The sequence below is a fragment of the Protomyctophum bolini genome (assembly GCF_963924005.1).
Source record: "Protomyctophum bolini genome assembly, chromosome: 18".
Classification (NCBI taxonomy): Eukaryota; Metazoa; Chordata; class Actinopteri; order Myctophiformes; family Myctophidae; genus Protomyctophum; species Protomyctophum bolini.
This window is the reverse complement of record NC_137879.1, coordinates 24,380,530-24,399,142: the sequence shown is the minus strand read 5'-3', so window position 1 is coordinate 24,399,142 and position 18,613 is coordinate 24,380,530. Positions and strand designations below refer to the sequence as shown.

The 18,613-nt window shown below is 43.4% G+C and overlaps 1 protein-coding gene across 1 annotated transcript in view; it reads left to right on the top strand.

Moving 5' to 3' along the window:
- ca10a (carbonic anhydrase Xa) overlaps positions 1 to 18,613 on the top strand; it is a 171,456-nt gene that overhangs the window by 56,781 nt on the left and 96,062 nt on the right. Inside the window, exon 3 of the mRNA XM_080788940.1 lies at positions 9,488 to 9,630. Coding sequence (XP_080645066.1) covers positions 9,488 to 9,630 — 143 coding nt within the window. The remainder of the gene's footprint in view (positions 1 to 9,487; positions 9,631 to 18,613) is intronic.

Genomic DNA, 18,613 nt, shown 5'->3' with positions numbered 1-18,613 from the left:
CTGTGGAGGGCGCAGTGTCACCGGGAGAGACCCGGTGAGTCAGCGACTTCCCTACGGCTTATGTGTCCGCTGTCGGAGCAGATGCGGAGGACGCCGTGCTCTGTCACCGGGCGGCGGTGTGAGACTGCTGGCTCTGTTTTCCCTGATGGTCCCTGACACTGCAGTGGGGAACAGGTCTCGATTGCCAGTGAACACTAAGGCTTTCAGCTCTAATACCCTCCCTTCATTAGTAGGAACTGTGTGTGACACACCCACACAGAAGAGAGGAAGTGGTATTGAAAGAGGCTGTGTGGATCTGGCCATGCTGTCACTCACGCAGGGCTGTCTTTATGCTCCGTTCTCACAGAACACTTCCTCTGCATTGGTTGAAGTGGGAGACCCTACACGTCCTCCGCATTGACTGAAGTGGTATACCCGTAAAGGATCATTTTTGTTCCATTTGTGTACACTCGCATGGTTAAATGAACACTGAGGATTTTACAGTGTGTGAGACCGCTACTCGAAAGAGAAGCCCTTATTAAAATCCTGCCAATGAAAGGAGCTCTGAGGAGATGAAGCCTCGTTGTCAGATAGCATTGAGTTCGCTTTTTGGTACATGAAAGCGGACACAGTGATTTCTATTACAGGAACTTATCTTGCTCTTAAGCCAAGAGATTAGCAAGTAATTCCCTCCTTTTTGTGTAAAAGTATTTTTTTACTTCATTCTAGGCTTATGTATCCATAGGTGGGGGTAGCCTGGCTAATAAGCCAGACACAAATCACTGGATGGATTATTACCTGGAACCGGCCTCTCAGTCAATAATCACATTTTCTGTAAAGAAATTCCTTGTGATATGGGGTCTGTTAAAATGGTGTTCGCAGTGCACTATACTCAATGCTTTGGATGTAATTCAACTCTTATTCCCGGTCAAACCAGGGGAAAAAAAGAAAAAGCTGGCTCACTTGATTGCTCAAGCTAGAAAAGATTCTCTACTGGGTGAAAGAGAACCAACCTCCATTTGAATGGTCTTCTAGATTTTGTCATCAGCAACAACTCCTCCAGGGAAGGCAGAAGGGGGACATTATTCAAACTGAACAATGAGGCAAAACGAAACGTAAATACACAATGAGCAGCAGGCTGTGTGGAGTCACTGAGCTGTAATCTCCTTTACCGTACTTATTCATTCTGCTTCTATTCCTAGCACAGGGGTTTTCTCATTTTTTTCTCATTCATTTTCTTCAAGGCATGTACATTTCGACCCCGGGTGCTGTTGTCAGCATCACTGCATGTTTCATCACACTCCTTCACACTCCACACTTCTTTTTTTTTTAGAAAAGTTCAGCCATATGGACTATGTGCAAGGTTTTACAACACATTTTAATCAAAGGCAGGCGCGCCAACAGCAAGGCCTTGAGGCGTGTGATGAGTGCCCGAGCAAGTTGCCAGACAAGCAAGTGTTCTCACTTCTCACTGAGCAGCCAATGGCCTTGTGCGTCGATGAGCGGGCTGTCTGAGTTGGCAAGCCATGGAGGACGGAAGTTGGAATAGGTTAATATCACATGGAACAAAAGTAGTGCTAACATCTCATGCAATATGGGGGGGAAAAAAAAGTTTTTTCTGCGGGGCTATATGTGCAAACACAAATGTTGTCCTAACGCAAACATTAAATGCCATTGCCATTCAATGTTTGTGTAAACACAAACATTGAAGACGAAGGTGAGGACGCAAATTCTGATTGGCCGGAATGAGATGATGTATGATGATGTACGATAAGAGTGCCCCTCACTTCACATGGGTGTGATTTTTATACCTTATAGGGCAGCTATCTGCCTCTAGAGTCTCTCTGGGGGTTAGCTCTGGTTCATAGCCTTCCTGCTTCGATTCTGCGAATTTCTGCCCTGCAGTAAGGCTATGCGACTTACCGGTTTAAAACTCAAATCGAAATCGGACCAGCCTCTCCTCTTTAGTGGAAATCTCACGAACGTTTGACCTACTCACCAATACAAACACGGGTTGTGTCAATAGAAAGCCTACTTTCCTTAGTGGACGCACTCTGAGCCCCCCACCACACGTATAAACTGTACTTTTTGGCCAAAAGGGGATTTTGTTTCCACCGGGAAAAAAAACATTTTTAGTTACTCCGCTGCGCCCTCTACTGATATTGCCCAGAGAACTGCCGCATAGAGAATATTTTTCCTCCGGTGGAAGAAAATCCCTTTCTGGCCAAAAAGTACCGTTTATACGTGTGGTGGGGGGCTCAGAGTGCTTCCACTAAGGAAAGTAGGCTTTCTATTGACACAACCCGTGTTTGTATTGGTGAGTAGGTCAAACGTTCGTGAGATTTCCACTAAAGAGGAGAGGCTGGTCTGATTTCGATCCTGAGGGGGCTGGCTTTCCAAATGCAGTCGCAGTCTGTCTTGTCTTCTAAATTCTAAACGACCTGCTGGTAATTAACACACTGAATGACTGACTCTGGGTTTGTCTCTTTCTTCTACACAGTATCTGCCACACTTAGTACTAAGAATAAGGGCATGCTACTAATGCAGAGTAGTGGGTGAGTTGTATAGGAGTCTAGCTTTTGACATTTTTGCTGCCGCTGGTAATTCTCTTGGAGGTATCTGTCTGTCAGTATCGAAGGATTGCAAAGCACATGCAACTTTGATATTGTCAGGCCTCTGGATATTCTGGTTAATTGCATGATTTCACTTCGTGCCTCTAGCTTATTCATCTGGCTCTTTCAAATCCTCTGTCTTCACCCTGGGGAAATGAAGACGAGACACCCTCATTTGTACAGCCCTATGCAGCAAGTCTTCAAATCCCTTGTATAGTTCAAGATGTGCGTGTTAAAGGAGAAGATATCCTTTACCCCTTCTTGTCCCCTTGTTTTCTTCTCCCTGTTGCCCCACAGCGTCCATCCACCACAGCCTGTGATGGATCTGTGTGTGTTCCCCCTGGGGTGTGGGGGAGGATTTGTTATTCCGCCCCTGAGAGCAGAGGCCTCTGCTGGCCGCCAGGTTATATATCCCAGACCATTAACAACATGACGGAACAGGTTAGCTTGATTGGCATGTTTATTGTTCTGTTGACTGGTCTGCGCTAATGAGGCCTGCGCTCTGCTAGCCTAGCAGGATTTCCCTAGCATCACAGGACAAGCACAAACGAGGCCCAATGTCACCAGCCGTTTACCTGAGAACCCCCTTTCTTGTTGCAACACGCAAGTGTGAGAGCATGGATGGGGATGTATGTCAGACAGTCAGACACGCACATGTGCACAAATATACATGCAAAGACAGACACTCATAGTGACAGCTCTCACACACAGTCTGCACAATATGCAATTAATAGACAGTACTTCCTCTTATTCTCTCTCTCGCACGCATGCACACACACACACACACACACACACACACACACACACACACACACACACACACACACACACACACACACACACACACACGCAAGCAAGCACATCCACTCAACATTACTCAACATGTGGAGCTTGAAAGGTGTTTAGCACCTGAGGTAGTTACCCTTCTGGTAATGGCAGGCCAATGATTTACAGTCTGCTCCATTAATTGTCAGAGACGCCTGTGTTAGCCCCATTAGTGCTAATGCTACACCTGATAAAATAAGAGTCTATTGATGAACTGTGGTAATGAGCCTGTGTGCCAGGTGCTAAGAGCCTACAGACACCATGGTTGGGTTAGCCACCATGGCTTAGCTAGCTACGTAGGCAGGCTTGTGTGCTTGCACAAGGAGCAGGTACTTACATGCAGTGGGGTATCAAATGGAGCAGGACCTTTTTGACATTTTTTGACACCCCACTATTCATTTATGTATGGTGCAATACTGCAATTTCAAAGTTTAAATAAAAATAAAATAAAACTTCTATTCACTGTTCCAGTATACTAGTCCTTTCCCCCAAATAATGCGGACAGAATGTAGTGCAAAGCAACATTTCAAACATGCACCTCACAGAATAGACAGGCTCTATAATGCCATTCTCAGGCATTCATTATCATTAAGATGTTATTTTCCATACTTGTTTGAGTAAGCATTTATCCCCTAGCTGTTAGGTCTCCTTCAGTGCTCTCTCGGTTTCCATTGCGGTGGAGGAAGTTTCAACACATCTTCACATCAGCAATTACATAGGAAGGCACTTTTCATACTTTCTTGAAGCTCATCCAAGAATTGGTTGATGTGCGAAATGCATTTCGGTTGAAGAGAGAGTATGATAGACTGTGTGTGTGTGTGTGTGTGTGTGTGTGTGTGTGTGGTTGCATGCGTCCATACAGTCTGCAGTTCGGCAATTTCCTCCTGTTTCCCAAAGACTATTACTCTAAACCTTTTCATCCATATCCCATTGACGGAATTAAGACATTTCATTAAGAATATCTCCATGGGCATGGCATATTTAATGACTTCAAGTTCATGAGTTCAAGATTAATTATTGCCATGTGTAACAAGTACAATAATGCTTACTCCCCCTTCACTCCTGCATAGGTAATTCATACCTACTACAGCAGTGGCTCTCAACCTTTCATGAGCTCTGGACAACTTGCATTTTTTAAAGGAGAATTCCGCCCAAGCTGGTTTTGTACTTTAAGTTGTAGACCCGTATCTATTCGTCACAGTAGGGAAAAAAACTAAAAAACACGCTGAGCGTTCCATACCGATGTAGCGGATTTACCCTCCGTGGCGGCCCTTACGCTAGATCTGTTCTTCAATCGCGCGTAAATGTATATCTTTTTTTGGATTACATCTGTTCTAGATGCTGTGAAAAGTAAGTCTCATGGAGTGTTGTTGTTCCATGACATCCACATAGTGTAGACTGTAGAACCAGCGTAAGGCCCGCCTACTTTTTTCTAAAAGAGCCATTATCCAATATATCCATATTTTTGTTGATATACACATAATTTAATTCAGTAAAAAAAATGGCTAGGGCGGAATTCTCCTTAAACCTATAGCCTAATGTGCATTCTGGATTCCACTGCTAACCTGCACTAAGACGATGTGTAATTCTAGTCTTTGTATTCATGAGCACACTGCTAAATGCAACACCTTTGGTTGAGGATGTAATTAATGAAGCCTAATTGAGCAGTGTGTGTCTCTTTAGACTTCCAAACTCACCCACACATCAACCCTGAACCTTAATAAACCCACAGGGATGAACCAGTTCACACTCCAAGCTCTTCCACATAATTAGTGTGGCAACAAAACTTCACGTGCGCACACAGAGAAATCGTGTCAAGTGTATTCTACAAAACTGCTGTTTGAGATACTGTACAGTGTACATGTATGTAAAAATGAGAGAGAGAGAGAGAGATGGGGGGAGAACGAAAGGGCTGACAATCTGGGGCAGAGAATAGTGAGGTTGGAACGTTTGAAGGTTATTAAAGGAGGAATATGATTAATAACTGTTTGCTGGACACAGAGAACCAGTACTCAGATCTGGCAAATGTGGGTAAATATTCCGCAATGAGCAATCCCTGCCATCAAGATCCCTTTGAGTAAGGAGAATAACAATGAATAATGATAGCCCACCCGCATTGTCCTTCACACTCATACATAACACCCCCCAGTATGGCCGCCATCTCCAAAAGGCCACGCCATATATCCCTGTCCAGTTTTACAGCGTGACGATAAGAAATGAAAGTGTCTCTAATGCTCGCCAGTGGCCTAAGTGATATATGGAGGGGGGGGGGGGGGGGGGGTCGACAGTATAGGAGGGACTCTGAGATTATTGACAGTGGTGGTTGTGCCTCTGTCAGCAGTGAATGATGTCCCCCGCCACCGCAGTCACATTCAGGAATCTATCAACGGCTAATAATTATGTGTACGTTTACGACAAGGGCCTGGGCTTAATGGATCGATCCCTCCACACTCCAATTCCCATTCCGGTCATGGATTTCCTGTCGTTTCCTTGAAGGATCTGGCATCGGACGGCTGCTATTCTCTCCATCTCTCGCTTTCTCTCAGCCCCCCTCTTTCCTCCCCTGATTTTCCAACTCTCCTTCGTTCTGCTAAACTCTCTCTCCCTCTCTCCGCATCCCTCCATCATATAGCTTTTCGATACATAGCCTACTGCACCTTTTCCGGGAGGTCTATCCTGAAAGAAATTACCACCCATTCAATACTAGGCTACCTTTAACAAGTGATGACTCAACAAATCTCTAATGCATTTTCGTTTCTCTTTACCCTTTTTTCTTTATTTGCCAGGCAGTTTTGTTGGATGGGGTAATTTGCGAAAGCAGGTACACTGGCTTTGAAATGACCACAAGGTCCTGGCTGACTTTAGTGAGATGTGATACTGCACCATTGTAACTGGTCGGAGTGTGAGAACATGTTCTTACATGGCTCACGCTAGTCTGACACAGTTAACTGTGATAACTTTAAGTACAAATTCATGGCTGCCTGACCTGTAGGTCTGAGCTTGTCCTTCACTACACAACACATGATGTGTCCCAAATCGTCCTGTGACGTTACTCACATCTGTATGTTGACCTCGGTGTGGCCTCGTGGTTTACTCAAATCAGCATTGCTCTCTCTGAATATATCTAGGCGAGCTAGACATGCGCCCACCCCCGATCCACAACTCGTATTCACCTCTTCCAGACCATCTGCACAGATTACTTCATTACGTCATTACATAACCACATCCACAGCGTAAATTAGGGCAGCACTAATTGGCTGTTTTTTTTCTTCCGAAATATACAACTAACCAAACCCTCTAAGTCTAGTCCCTCTAGTAAACAATAACTTGAACCAGCAAATTTAATGAAAGGAATGTTAAAGTCAACATAATTTAACTCATTGACTGCCATTGATACATGGGTACGTCATTTGGCACTCTTCCGCAACCTGTGAGTGATCCTAGGACTTTCAAAGAAGAGTACACCTGGAAATAACGTGATCTAAACAAATCCAAGCCAGTTTAGTTTAATACTAAATTATAGGATTAATAAAAATAACAATGTCTCCAGACAGTGTTTTTCGATAACTAATAACATTGCAGTATAACACTTTTTTCCCCCAGATGAAATTAGAGACTCTGTTCTTTCTTTTGAGATATGTGACGTTTACATCGTCATACAATGGAAGGAGGTAGGGCCCGCACACCATTGTTTTGGTAAATAATTACTTTATTGAATTAAACGACAACGTTTCGATCTTGATAGATCTTCGTCATAGAACAAAATATTCTGTGGGTCTTGAACATTTTGTAAGTTCGCTCAAAAACACTGGCAGTGGTTGCAGTATTTCATTTTCATGATTCTTTCCTATGCTTTTGAGTGTAAGTGCAAAAGCACAAAAATACAGAAATATTTAATCTACGTAGCATTTCATTTTGATAATGTTTCCACTGTTTTGTAAGTAAAGGGTGGACTTTTGTTGATGCTGTTCTTTTATTCATTCAAATGTTTTATTTAGTCTTTTGTCGCAATTCAAACAACTTCTAGCAGGAATAGTCATATATTTAGCTGTGAACTCATTTTCTTTACTGTCTCATTCATGATCCATCACAAATTTACATATTTTCATATTTCCTCTAAGCCGGTTGGAAATCTCTTAAAATAGAATTAACTCTGCACAGTTCCAGTGACTCATCAATACGTAATATAATACGAAAAAAAATATTAAAATGCTTTAGGCTATAGCCAATATTGTAGCGGAACTGCTGTTACTGTGCTGGAGTGGAGAGTGGTTTGGCTTGCTTCCCACCCTGAGCAAGAAATGAATTTTGTCCTCTGGTAGCCAAGTCTTTCATAATAATAATCCTGAGATGTCTATCAATTCACACAGTTCTGACATTCACACTGTCATTAGGTCCTGTCAGCCTTACAGTAAGTGTTGGCTGACTATACTGTACAAATTTGATTGAATTCTCTGCCTGTTCTCTTTCACTCTTCTTTCTTTGTATCCCTCATGTTTGCAAGATGCTAGTTTGTTATATTATGCAAATATATCTTTGTTACTTGTTGGCAAATCTCAGTTTAAATTTGCAATGAAAATATATTTAGCCTCACGTCGCCAGTGCCACACTTTCTACATTGCAAAAATCCTGTTTTTTGTTAAACTGATGCATGGCATTTATTGCTTAACGATCATTGAATTTCAATAAGACTACTACTGTATAATGACCAAATATTGGCTGGAAAGTGAGATTCATAATAACTCCTAATAATTTTCTAAGTCTTCAATCAGAGCGATGGGAGCTATAAATATTCATAGCCATGCATAACACACACCCTCAACCGTATGAGCAGGATACAAGAGGATACAAGCACATTCTCTTTCACACTAAAAGTCAGATGGCTATCCAGGGCGGATATCGCTGGCCAGTGTCTGAGTTATGTGAACTGCACAGATTTCTTTCAGATAAAAAGGCATTGCTGGCAGCACATTTCAGTGACGTCGAATGGGTCATGAAAATTAACTGTGCGACATATTCAACATGCTCAATGAACTCAATCTGTCAGGGTAGAATGGCAACTGAATGGTTTGCATTTAAAGCCAAACTTCAACTGTTTGGATGGTAAGTGAACAGGAATATTTCCTGTTCCCAACATTAGCATGGATATTTGGAGATGTTCCTTGAAATGTGCCTTTACACACCAGATGGTGTGTAATGATGAAGGAACAAACCAGTGAAATTATTTTCAGTAACAGTATATACAGTAGTCAAAAGAATAGAAAAGAAGCAAAGGAAGACGTAATATTCTGTAACAGGAAATCTATATAAAATATGCCCATTATGTAAAAATTAATAGGTTATTTCAATTGCTGATAGCCCTCCACTTATGCACTGGTGTAACACCCACCAGTGGGCCGCGGAAATCTCATTCAAGGTTGGGGACCCCTGTCTTGATCATTTATTTACCTTGTAGTTGATTAGGGTTCATGCCATGTACTGTGATCTTGCACTTGTAAGTCGCTCTGGATGACAGCATCTGCTAAATGCCTAAATTGTATTTGGTTAAACTGAAATGTTGAATGTCACTGCAGGTTAGTTTGCATCAGGCAGGCTCATGGTCATGTTTCTGCTTGTGCCAGAACTCAATGAGTGTCCTATCTTAGCTACGTATCTTTAAGATACTGCGTTGAAATTCATACTGTACATACTCAACATTTATTATTAGTCAGTTGGTTGGAACTCATGGCGTGTTTGCTAAATGCCCAAACTTTGTGTATTGTGTGAACCTGAACCTCACCTCGTCTTCTTACTAGTTTTTAAATATGGCTACGGAATTAATTCCAAGCATTCACATTGGATGATGAGCCTATTAGACCATGACCGTGGTTATTGAATTCCTGACTTTGAGAACGGCTAGATCCATTTATACAACTGCAAAGTGGAAACGAATAATGGCGTTGTAATGTATTTGGAATACAAATTCACACTTGAACCCTCTCCATCAGTCTACTACCCCTCCAAAGAATGCACTCCTATCTCTATAGTGCATTGCTAACCCTTTTGTACACCTTGTGCTGTGTTTGTTCCAGTGCCATCGTTCTGGGGGCTGGTGAACTCGGCCTGGAACCTGTGCTCTGTGGGGAAGAGACAGTCTCCTGTCAACATCGAGACCAGCCACATGATCTTTGACCCTTTCCTCACAACCATTAAGCTGAACACAGGAGGACGGAAGGTAAAGACTCACACGCACGTACCGGTATGTTTGTACACGCATCTTTGCAATTGCACGCATGCACACCTCACATGCATACACAAACAATTCCCTCTTTCTATTTGATGGATGCTGCTGCTTTGTTGATTGCTCTTAGTCTTTGTTGCTTGTACCTCTGGTGCAACGGGGTCAACCTCACATAGTGGGGTCGTGTGTGTGTGTGTGTGTGTGTGTGTGTGTGTTTTCATTCCATTGTTCAGTTTGGTAAGCGTCTTTTGCTCTGTTTCCCTGATCGATGCGTCCAACCACTGTTTCTGTTGGCAGACAAAGTAGGCTATTTGTCTGAGGTGGGCACTTTTCAGAAGATAAAATGCAAAACAATTCACCCATTTAAAACAGCACCTGCGGTTCTGACTGCCTGCGATATGTACAGTGCTAAGGCTTAAGGCAGCAACAAACATCCTATTGCATCCTTATCATGGATAAAACAACCGTATTTATTATCCTGCATGGCTCTATTCTGTACAGTAGGTTTACCGAGGATAATATGAACAAAAATCTAAATATGCCTCTCACGCTGTGCCATATGACAGCAGCTAATTGCTATATACCCTCACAGATGGGCCCCTTTCATGAGTGCACGATTCCATGTTGAGATTAGAGTTATGATTAGTTTGTTTACATGCCAGCGGTGGGTACAGGGTTAGCCTGTGGCAATGTCAGTGCCAACAGGATCACGGATGCCTGTGCAGACCATACCATGATAAAGAGCACTGTGATTCGGATGGAGTGAAGGGAGGAAGGAGAGAGGGAACAGGTAGAGAGACTGGGATCAGTGGCGGAACTACATTGGGCCGGGCCGGGGGGGGAGACAGCACGACTGGGCCTCGCCGAACCTGACTCCCCTGTGTGAGGAGCTGATCACAGTCACAGATAGAGGGAAAGTGTTATATTTTGCCTATTATTTATGCTATATATTATTGACCGCGTCTGTGTCACAGACATTGCGCAGCAGTGCACACACATGCTAGAGAGAGAGACAGACGTAGAGAGACACGTAGAGAGAGAGAGAGAGAGAGAGAGAGACAGACGTAGAGAGAGAGAGAGAGAGAGGTGCTGCGTGTTCAAAATAAATAGGCTACTCATCTTTGTGTTCTGTTTCACCTTATTGCTGAGTGACGCACACAGGGAAAAGCAACAACTTTAAGGGGTTTAGATGTGAAAAAGTCCGTTGTGGAGAAAAGGAACTCCACACATATGCACTCCTAAGTCCTCATGCACAGCTTACTAATGAGTGACAGGTGCTGCCACTTTTGGAGCATGGCTGAGGATGTCTGTTGGAGAGAGTGTGAGACAAACTCCACGGTGCTTGTACAATCCAGCGCAGTACATTCTCATCAGACATGATATTTTGATAGTGTAGGCTATTATAGGCTATATAAGCTCTGTATCTGGTTAATTGCGGGAGGATGAGGGATTCACGGGGCCCCGCTGGTTTTATCAGTTGTGAGTGACTGTGTAAAAAAATCGATCATCTGACAGCCCGGGCCCCCAGGAGGTCCGGGCTGGGGGTTGACCACCCCCTCAACCCCCGCGGTAGCTCCGCCCCTGACTGGGATGGGGATACAATTCTGTATTGCTCAGAGTTGTAGTTTAAACAAGTTAACTCTGCACAGTGCACACACGGAACAGCCCCAAGCACACCTGTTTGGCATTGTTTGTTTGATTCTCTGTAGTACATTTGGCAGGATTAAGAACAGCCCTGTTTTTGGACAACGGCCAGTGCAACTTTCTCATTTATCACAGAGAAAGTTTTCAGTGTCCGAAAGCTATTTGGTACTCTTTCTTTCTCTTTCTCTCTCTCACTCCCCCTCTCTCAATCTCTCTTTCTCTCCCCCTCTCGCTCACCCTCTCCCTGCAGCAGCAGCCTAAATGTAATCTGTTGTGTCTCCATCTCTCTGAGCACCTGAGCTGTCAGGCAGTGGACACGATGCTGGCTTCAACTTGTCAGTGCTGATTCATCCGCACTCTGTCTCTGGCTGTTTGGCAGCCAGTCAGCCTTGGCCAAACACGCAACGGAGACCGTCCGGTAAAAAGCTTCCTTCTCTGCACGGGCACGGCTTGGCTTGGCTCAGCCCTCGCCCGCCACCTCAACACCGAAAACCTAAGCCCACTCTGTTGTCTTGTCAGCAGAGGGAAGAGGAAAAAAGAGTACCCTCCCTAGCTGGCTGGTCAGTCTGGAGGCTGCACAAGGGGAAGGAATGACTGAAAGGAAAGTGAGTGGGAGCGAGGGAAGACGCAGAGGGAGAGGTGGAGAGAGATGAACAGTCGTTTTAATGGGTTTCTCTGCTACCCTCTATTCTACAGCAGGCTAATGAATAGTTAAAAGGAAATTAAATTGACCTCTGAATAGGAATATTAATTAATGAAGGGGAGCCATACATCAAGGTTATGCATGTGGGATTGAAGGAATCGCAGTTATTAAAATGTCGCCATTAATTGAATATTTACTCTGCCGTAGATGAGCAGCAATTACTTGAAGGGATTCCTAATTAATTTAATCACTTTGGCACTATAAGGAGGTGGAAGCTGTTCCCCGTTAGTTAACAAAAGTTTCATTTTAACTTATTTCAAATCTTGTCTCATTTGTTTTACAGACAAAATGTATGTGAATCTATTAACATTGTGAAATTGGTAGACTTCCCTACATTTGGGACAAATGCCATCTTCCTGCTTTGTGCTATCTATCTATCATGCTTTGATCGGTACAAAGCAAAGAGTTGAGATCAGCAGCATAAGGTGCCAGGATGTATATTCTCATGATGTGGATGAATTCTAATTCACAGATCAGTGACAGTTGAGATGCTAAAGCTATTTTCTGAATAGATGACCCTTCCATATGTCTTGCTGACAAATATTGACAGCTCTCCAACACAGGAGATGTTGTACTCCTGTCGTCTGTTGTGAAAGGCGCCAGATGGGGAGATGTGTGAAGAAATGGCAGCAGAGTGTGAAACACACTGTACTGGCAGGCATGGCGTGCGTGCGTGCGTGCGTGCGTGCGTGCGTGCGTGCGTGCGTGCGTGCGTGTGTGTGTGTGCGTGGCTTTGTGCGTGCGTGCGCCAGCACATGGACTCTTGGCAGCCTGAACTCTGTCTAATTACAGGGAGTGTCAGGCAGGGCAACAAATGCCCAGTTCTTGGACAGCAGCTATTCCCCTCGCTCTGGAGGGGAATAGAACTATAGTCTCCAGTTTGACAAACCGACCCTCTCTGCATGTTTCTATAAACATATAATGATAATACAGGTGTTTCATGTGTGTCTGTATTGTGGTTTGTGGCCCAGTGGTGCGTCTGGTGCTGGGATGTTTGCCTTTTATTCCAGACCAACTGTTGGATGCATGGGAACATGGTTCTGCTGGGTCCATGGGAATTATTACTTAGTTCTGATATATGGGAGGTGGATTGAGTATGTAATACAAACAATACACAATGCATTGTGCAATATTTTAAGTCATTTGCGCTACATTACATTAGTTTTTTTATTATATTTATTGATTTGGGCAGCACTTTTATTTATTATTAATAATAATAATATGAGCGACTATTCTCCTCATGGAGTACTTTAAAAAACCTGTACAAATGTTTATTGATATGCAAATTAATTTCACGGCCCTGATAAATCAAAGTAACTACAGTGCGCACAGTTGCATTATGATTCTGTGGATCTTCAATTATGCAAATCGGCGATTCAAATTAATTACACAAGTTTGGGTTGGCTGAACCTGCGAGGCTGTCACAACATTACAAAGAGAGTCAGTCTGCATATGAATATCTGGAAGCCTGCAATTACCATGCCGTGTGACTGTGACCCCTCTTTTCACTTCTTGAGGCGAGCGCTCACTTTAATTGCTTCAGCAATATAGGGACCTTGAAGTCAGGGTTCTTCTAATGCTTCTGGTCCACTGATAGCTGGATGTGTAACACAGGAGTCAGACCCAGCATCCATGGCGTGTCCATCTGCAGGCGTGAATTTCAATTTCAAAACGCAGAGCAGTCAGGGGGTGGACTCGACTGGCGGTATGGGTTGTGTGGCGAGTAAAGGGCAGCCGGGCGCCGAGGAGAAAATACGCTCTTTTGATACAGTGCACTGAGTGCACTTGTGAAACTTTCGTGAAAGGGGCAAAGCAGCTTGCAACATACTGTTCAATCTCCTCCATTATAGGCAGTCGGTCTATTTGGAGGAGAAGGTGCTTTTTGTACCCATGATTTACTTTCGGTGTTGAAGTGACCAATGTTGGCTGTGAATAAGTTCATGTGTATATTCTGTACATTTAGGGCTTGTTTGGACTCAAGCACTGAGACATGTGATGTTTCGAGTACGTAGTATATCAGAAGCAACTGAAAATATTTGTGCCCTTGATAATGTATTTTATAAATGTGGACTCAATTAAGAAATCGAAGTGTGTGTGTGTGTGTGTGTGTGTGTGTGTGTGTGTGTGTGTGTGTGTGTGTGTGGTTCACAGGGAAGTGGGTCATAGTTATAGATATAAAAACCTAGATGACTCATTCTCTGCTGCAGTTCATTGTAGCGACCTGTATCGCGTCCGCGCGTCGGGAGGGTTATCAGTTAAATTACATGTATTGAGAAAACAAATGTTTAAATTTTCTGCTCGGTGACGCACGCGGAAGCTTCTGTGAAGCATGCTTCAACTTGCCCTCACTGTGAGAGACAGACGCCGCAGAGCCGAAGGAGCTTTCTATGACTGTCGTCATAGTGAGTAGTTTGACTGCCCTGTCCTGCTGTTATGAGTCAGTAGCAGAGGGATGACTCAGTCTGCAACTGCAATACACGATCCAGGGACTGAACGACATTCTGCCTCCATCTTGGCTCAAACATCAAGCTGGTTAAAAATAAGAAAAAGGCAGAAGACTCGTAGCAACGATGCTGTATATTTATTGACAAGAATCCAACGTTTCGACCTAGGAGGTCTTCTTCAGGGAATAAACCCGCCAGAGGACAAACACACACTTATAGGGGAGCAACAACAGGTGGACTCCATAGGGAGTTGGTCATCATCAGGAAAAACCAAGTAACACTGGAGGACACGGGTAGAGGGGAATGGGTTTGAAAAGACGGTTTGTAAACTTTAAGCTCTACCAACTCTTAAATCAAAAATCAATGTTAAGGCCGTTAGGGGCAAGGGGTGTTGAGGGTTGATATCCAGTACGATTCTCTCTTCAGCGGTGCTTTGTCATGATCACCCCCTCTTCTGTTGGCAGGGACCTTTTCTCTTCTGTTGGCAGGGACCCTTTCGATGCCTATATAACGGAGAGCAGAGATATGATATAAAGTTTGCAGCAACAGGAGAAGAAATATTTTTACATTTAATGGCACTGCGGTGCTCACTAATACAGGTCTTAAGGGCACGTGCGGTTTTGCCCACATAATATTTCCCACAAGGACAATAGATTATATATATCACCCCTATGTGATAATACTTTTAATGGGAATGCTTTTACCTGAATGTGGGTGGTTGAAACGTGTGCTGTGTACAGTGCTGTTGCACTGGGCACAGGCACCACATTTGTAATTTCCCTGTGGGATGGGGGTCAAAGTGCGCTGAGACACTACTATAGGAGGGTGGAGATCTGAATGGAAAAGTGAGTCCCTCAGATTTCTGCCTCGTTTGAACACAACTCGAGGGGGGTCAGTGAAAACATTACACAACTTTAAAATGTGCCAATGCCTGTAAAGGATAGGCTTATTAATAAGGGCCTTTCTCGGGGGGCGGAGGTGAGCGGAGGTCGACATATGTCCTTACTGGGCTGCGTTCACACATTCAAGACACCTGTCTTGTGTTTGTCTTGTGTCTGTGTTTAATGGCCGCTCCAATGCATTTCCAGTGGAAGCCCATATGGTTTATTATTGGTTATTTTTATTTTTAGGGACAGTTGTGAAGAGGTCAGCTCTAGATCTATTACTGATCTTGTCATTAGCCAAATTCAATTGTCGTTCAGTATAACCCCGCTCTCTGAACTTGTGGGTTATAGTTTTCACATGTTGCTTGAAATTAGTCTCATTTTTAGTCTCATGCAAATGCGTTTCAGTCTGCAGAACTGTAAGGAAGACTATTTTTAAGAGGAAGGGGATGGTGGATCGGCTCTCAACAGACTGTTACGGTCTGTGGGTTTTGTATATAGATCTGTGTATAATATGTCATCCTGACGGATGATCCATGTATCTATAAAACTGACTATGGAGATCATAGTGCATGGTGAACTTCAAATGTTAGGAAGAAGAATTAAAAAATTGGCAAAAATAATGTAACGGGTCAACAGAACCCCTAAACAGGCAGAAAATATCATCGAATTTTCATTTTCTCTAAAAAGCCAACATATAGGCTTGCAAAATTACACAACATATTGGAGCCCATGTGGCAACACCCTTGCATTGTACAAAGAAAGCATCCTGGAAGTAATTATGGCTCAGTACCAGTTCAGCCAATGTTGTGATACATTTGTTAGATAAACTTGAGTTTGTATTGCACAACTGTAAATTAATGTTACAGGGCTTGAATGCCCTCACCGTGTGGAATATTGGTGTATAATGATTCAACATCAAAAGTGACTGAAATGCAATCGGGTGGGAGTGGATCCAGGGACTCCAAAATGGTGATCATATGACCTGTATCTTTTACAAAAGACGGTAATAAATCAACAAAAGTGGAGATATTGGAGGTTAAAGAGCCTATGCCTGAGACAATGGGGCATCCAGGAGGATGAGAAGGCTTTTTATGAACATTTGGAATGGTGTAGAACACCGGAATAATTGGATGTTGAACTGTTAGGAAATCAAATTCCTTATTAGTAATCTCCCCTGCATTAAGAAACCTCTCTACAACTCCAGAGATAGTAACCTTATACTGGGTTGTGGGGTCAGAGGGTAAAGGAGTATAACAGTTTGTGTCCTGTAATAGTCTGAGACACTCAGTTAACTGATTTTGTTTTGTCAAGAAACATCAAACATCAACAAGCTGCACACAAGTTGACATTTGTTTCGAAAGGCTCTCGAATGAGAAAATCACAATTGTACATTATCTATATATGTATCTATAGGATATCTCTCTCAATGTAGTCCTCAAGTCTGCAGGTCTTATAGGGAGCCATCAATTGCACAATAATTCCTCCAAATGTTACGGTGTTGCCAGATATATTCTGATCTAAACAGATCAGCCTGGCACCAGTTGGACTCTCTGGGAGTCCTGCTGATGAAGACGGATTATTAAGCCTAACAAGGTTAGTAGACTCCCAGGAACTTGGACATGCAAGACACTAATTAGAGTGCAGTCACTGGCAGACAAACACGCACGCACACATGCACGCGCACACGCACGCACGCACGCACGCACGCACGCACGCACGCACACACACACATGCACACACACACACGCACACAAAGTTGGCAGACAGACTGATAGACACTGGCAGATGAGATGAAATACTATGTCTGTGCTTGCAACGTACTATAGATGTCAGTCCATCTGCATATCTCTCCACGTTTATCTGGGGGCAGTCACTGATGCTTGAGTTATCCTATGTATGATGGTGGCAAAATTAGCCGATGTACAAGCTCATTGTGATCCCATCGTATCAAAATAACGATGCACAAAAACAAATTTCACCGACTTCTTTACTTCTGTAAACCTGTGATGGGACAAAGCTTCTGATTCTGACTCAGCCTGATATTTGCTTTTTTTGTATGTTACATTAAAGGTTAGTGTAGTTGGCGTGTTAGTGTCATAGTGCGTATTGCATTTTGCAGAGAGAGAGAGAGAGAGAGAGAGAGAAATCGAGAGCGAGGGAGTGCGACATTGCACTTTGTGGGTGGTGGTGGATGTTCACATTGTACATTGTCATGTGCAGTGACAGTATCATGTCAACATACATGATACTGAATGACAGTATCATGTCAACATACATGATACTGTCCACCACACTAGGCTTGGTCTACTCACATAGTGAGGGGTTTTCTATTATTGTATCGTATCGTCTCTGTCGGATGGAAACCTCATTATGTCCAAAACTGCTACTTTTCAGGTTTCAAATTCAAAAATGGCAAAAAGATGGAATATGGAGATGGAAGGTTTCTGCCTGACAGCAACGATATATATATTTATAATTATATATATATATATATATATTTTTTTTTCTTTTCCCTCTTTTTTACATGGTTGTCATTTGAATCCACGTGCAGGTTTTTCAGCACTTTACGCCTCATCCATCAGGAGGGCTGACAGCAGGCCTGAGGGCCTCTCTCATATATCCGTCAACGGGGACAAGATGGATGGGGCTCCACAGCTCCATCGCTCTCCTCCACCATGTGTGACACTCCCCTCCAGTGTTGCCACGTCCACTTATTATAAGCGACTTTGCGCCCGTTTTTCGGTAAAATCGCTTGATATATGTTAGTGTTAGTTGCAGGTTTTTTTTGTTTGGTTTTTTGGGGGGCGAGGGGGAGGGGGGCAGTTTCTAGTAGTTGCTGTTTTGGCTTGTTTCCTAATGTTTAAACCAGTGGTACTCAAACATTTTCATCTCAAGGACCCCCACTCCCCAAAATAAATTGTGCCACAGACAGTATATTTATGTGTGTTTGTGTGTACAAACTCATCACGTCGTGATCATGTAGATCTGCTATTTTAATAAGTAATATAGGGTCTTGCTCATGTAGCCTATATAGTAGCTTCTTTTGGGCTCGTTTTCATAGACCTGGTTGCTTATTTCTCTCGCAAAATCTGGCAACGCCGCTCCCCTCCCTCCCTCCCTCTCCCTCTATTCTCAACAGCCATTTCGCTCGGTCCTCCACAGTGCATCCTGGGACCGTGATGGGAGAGTAATGATAGTGCTGTTTATGGTGTTGGCGTTTCGAGAGGAAGAGCAGCATAATAAGGTGTCATTTTTACTCACTGACACCTGTGCTTGTTTGAGTGCTGCGCTGTGGGATC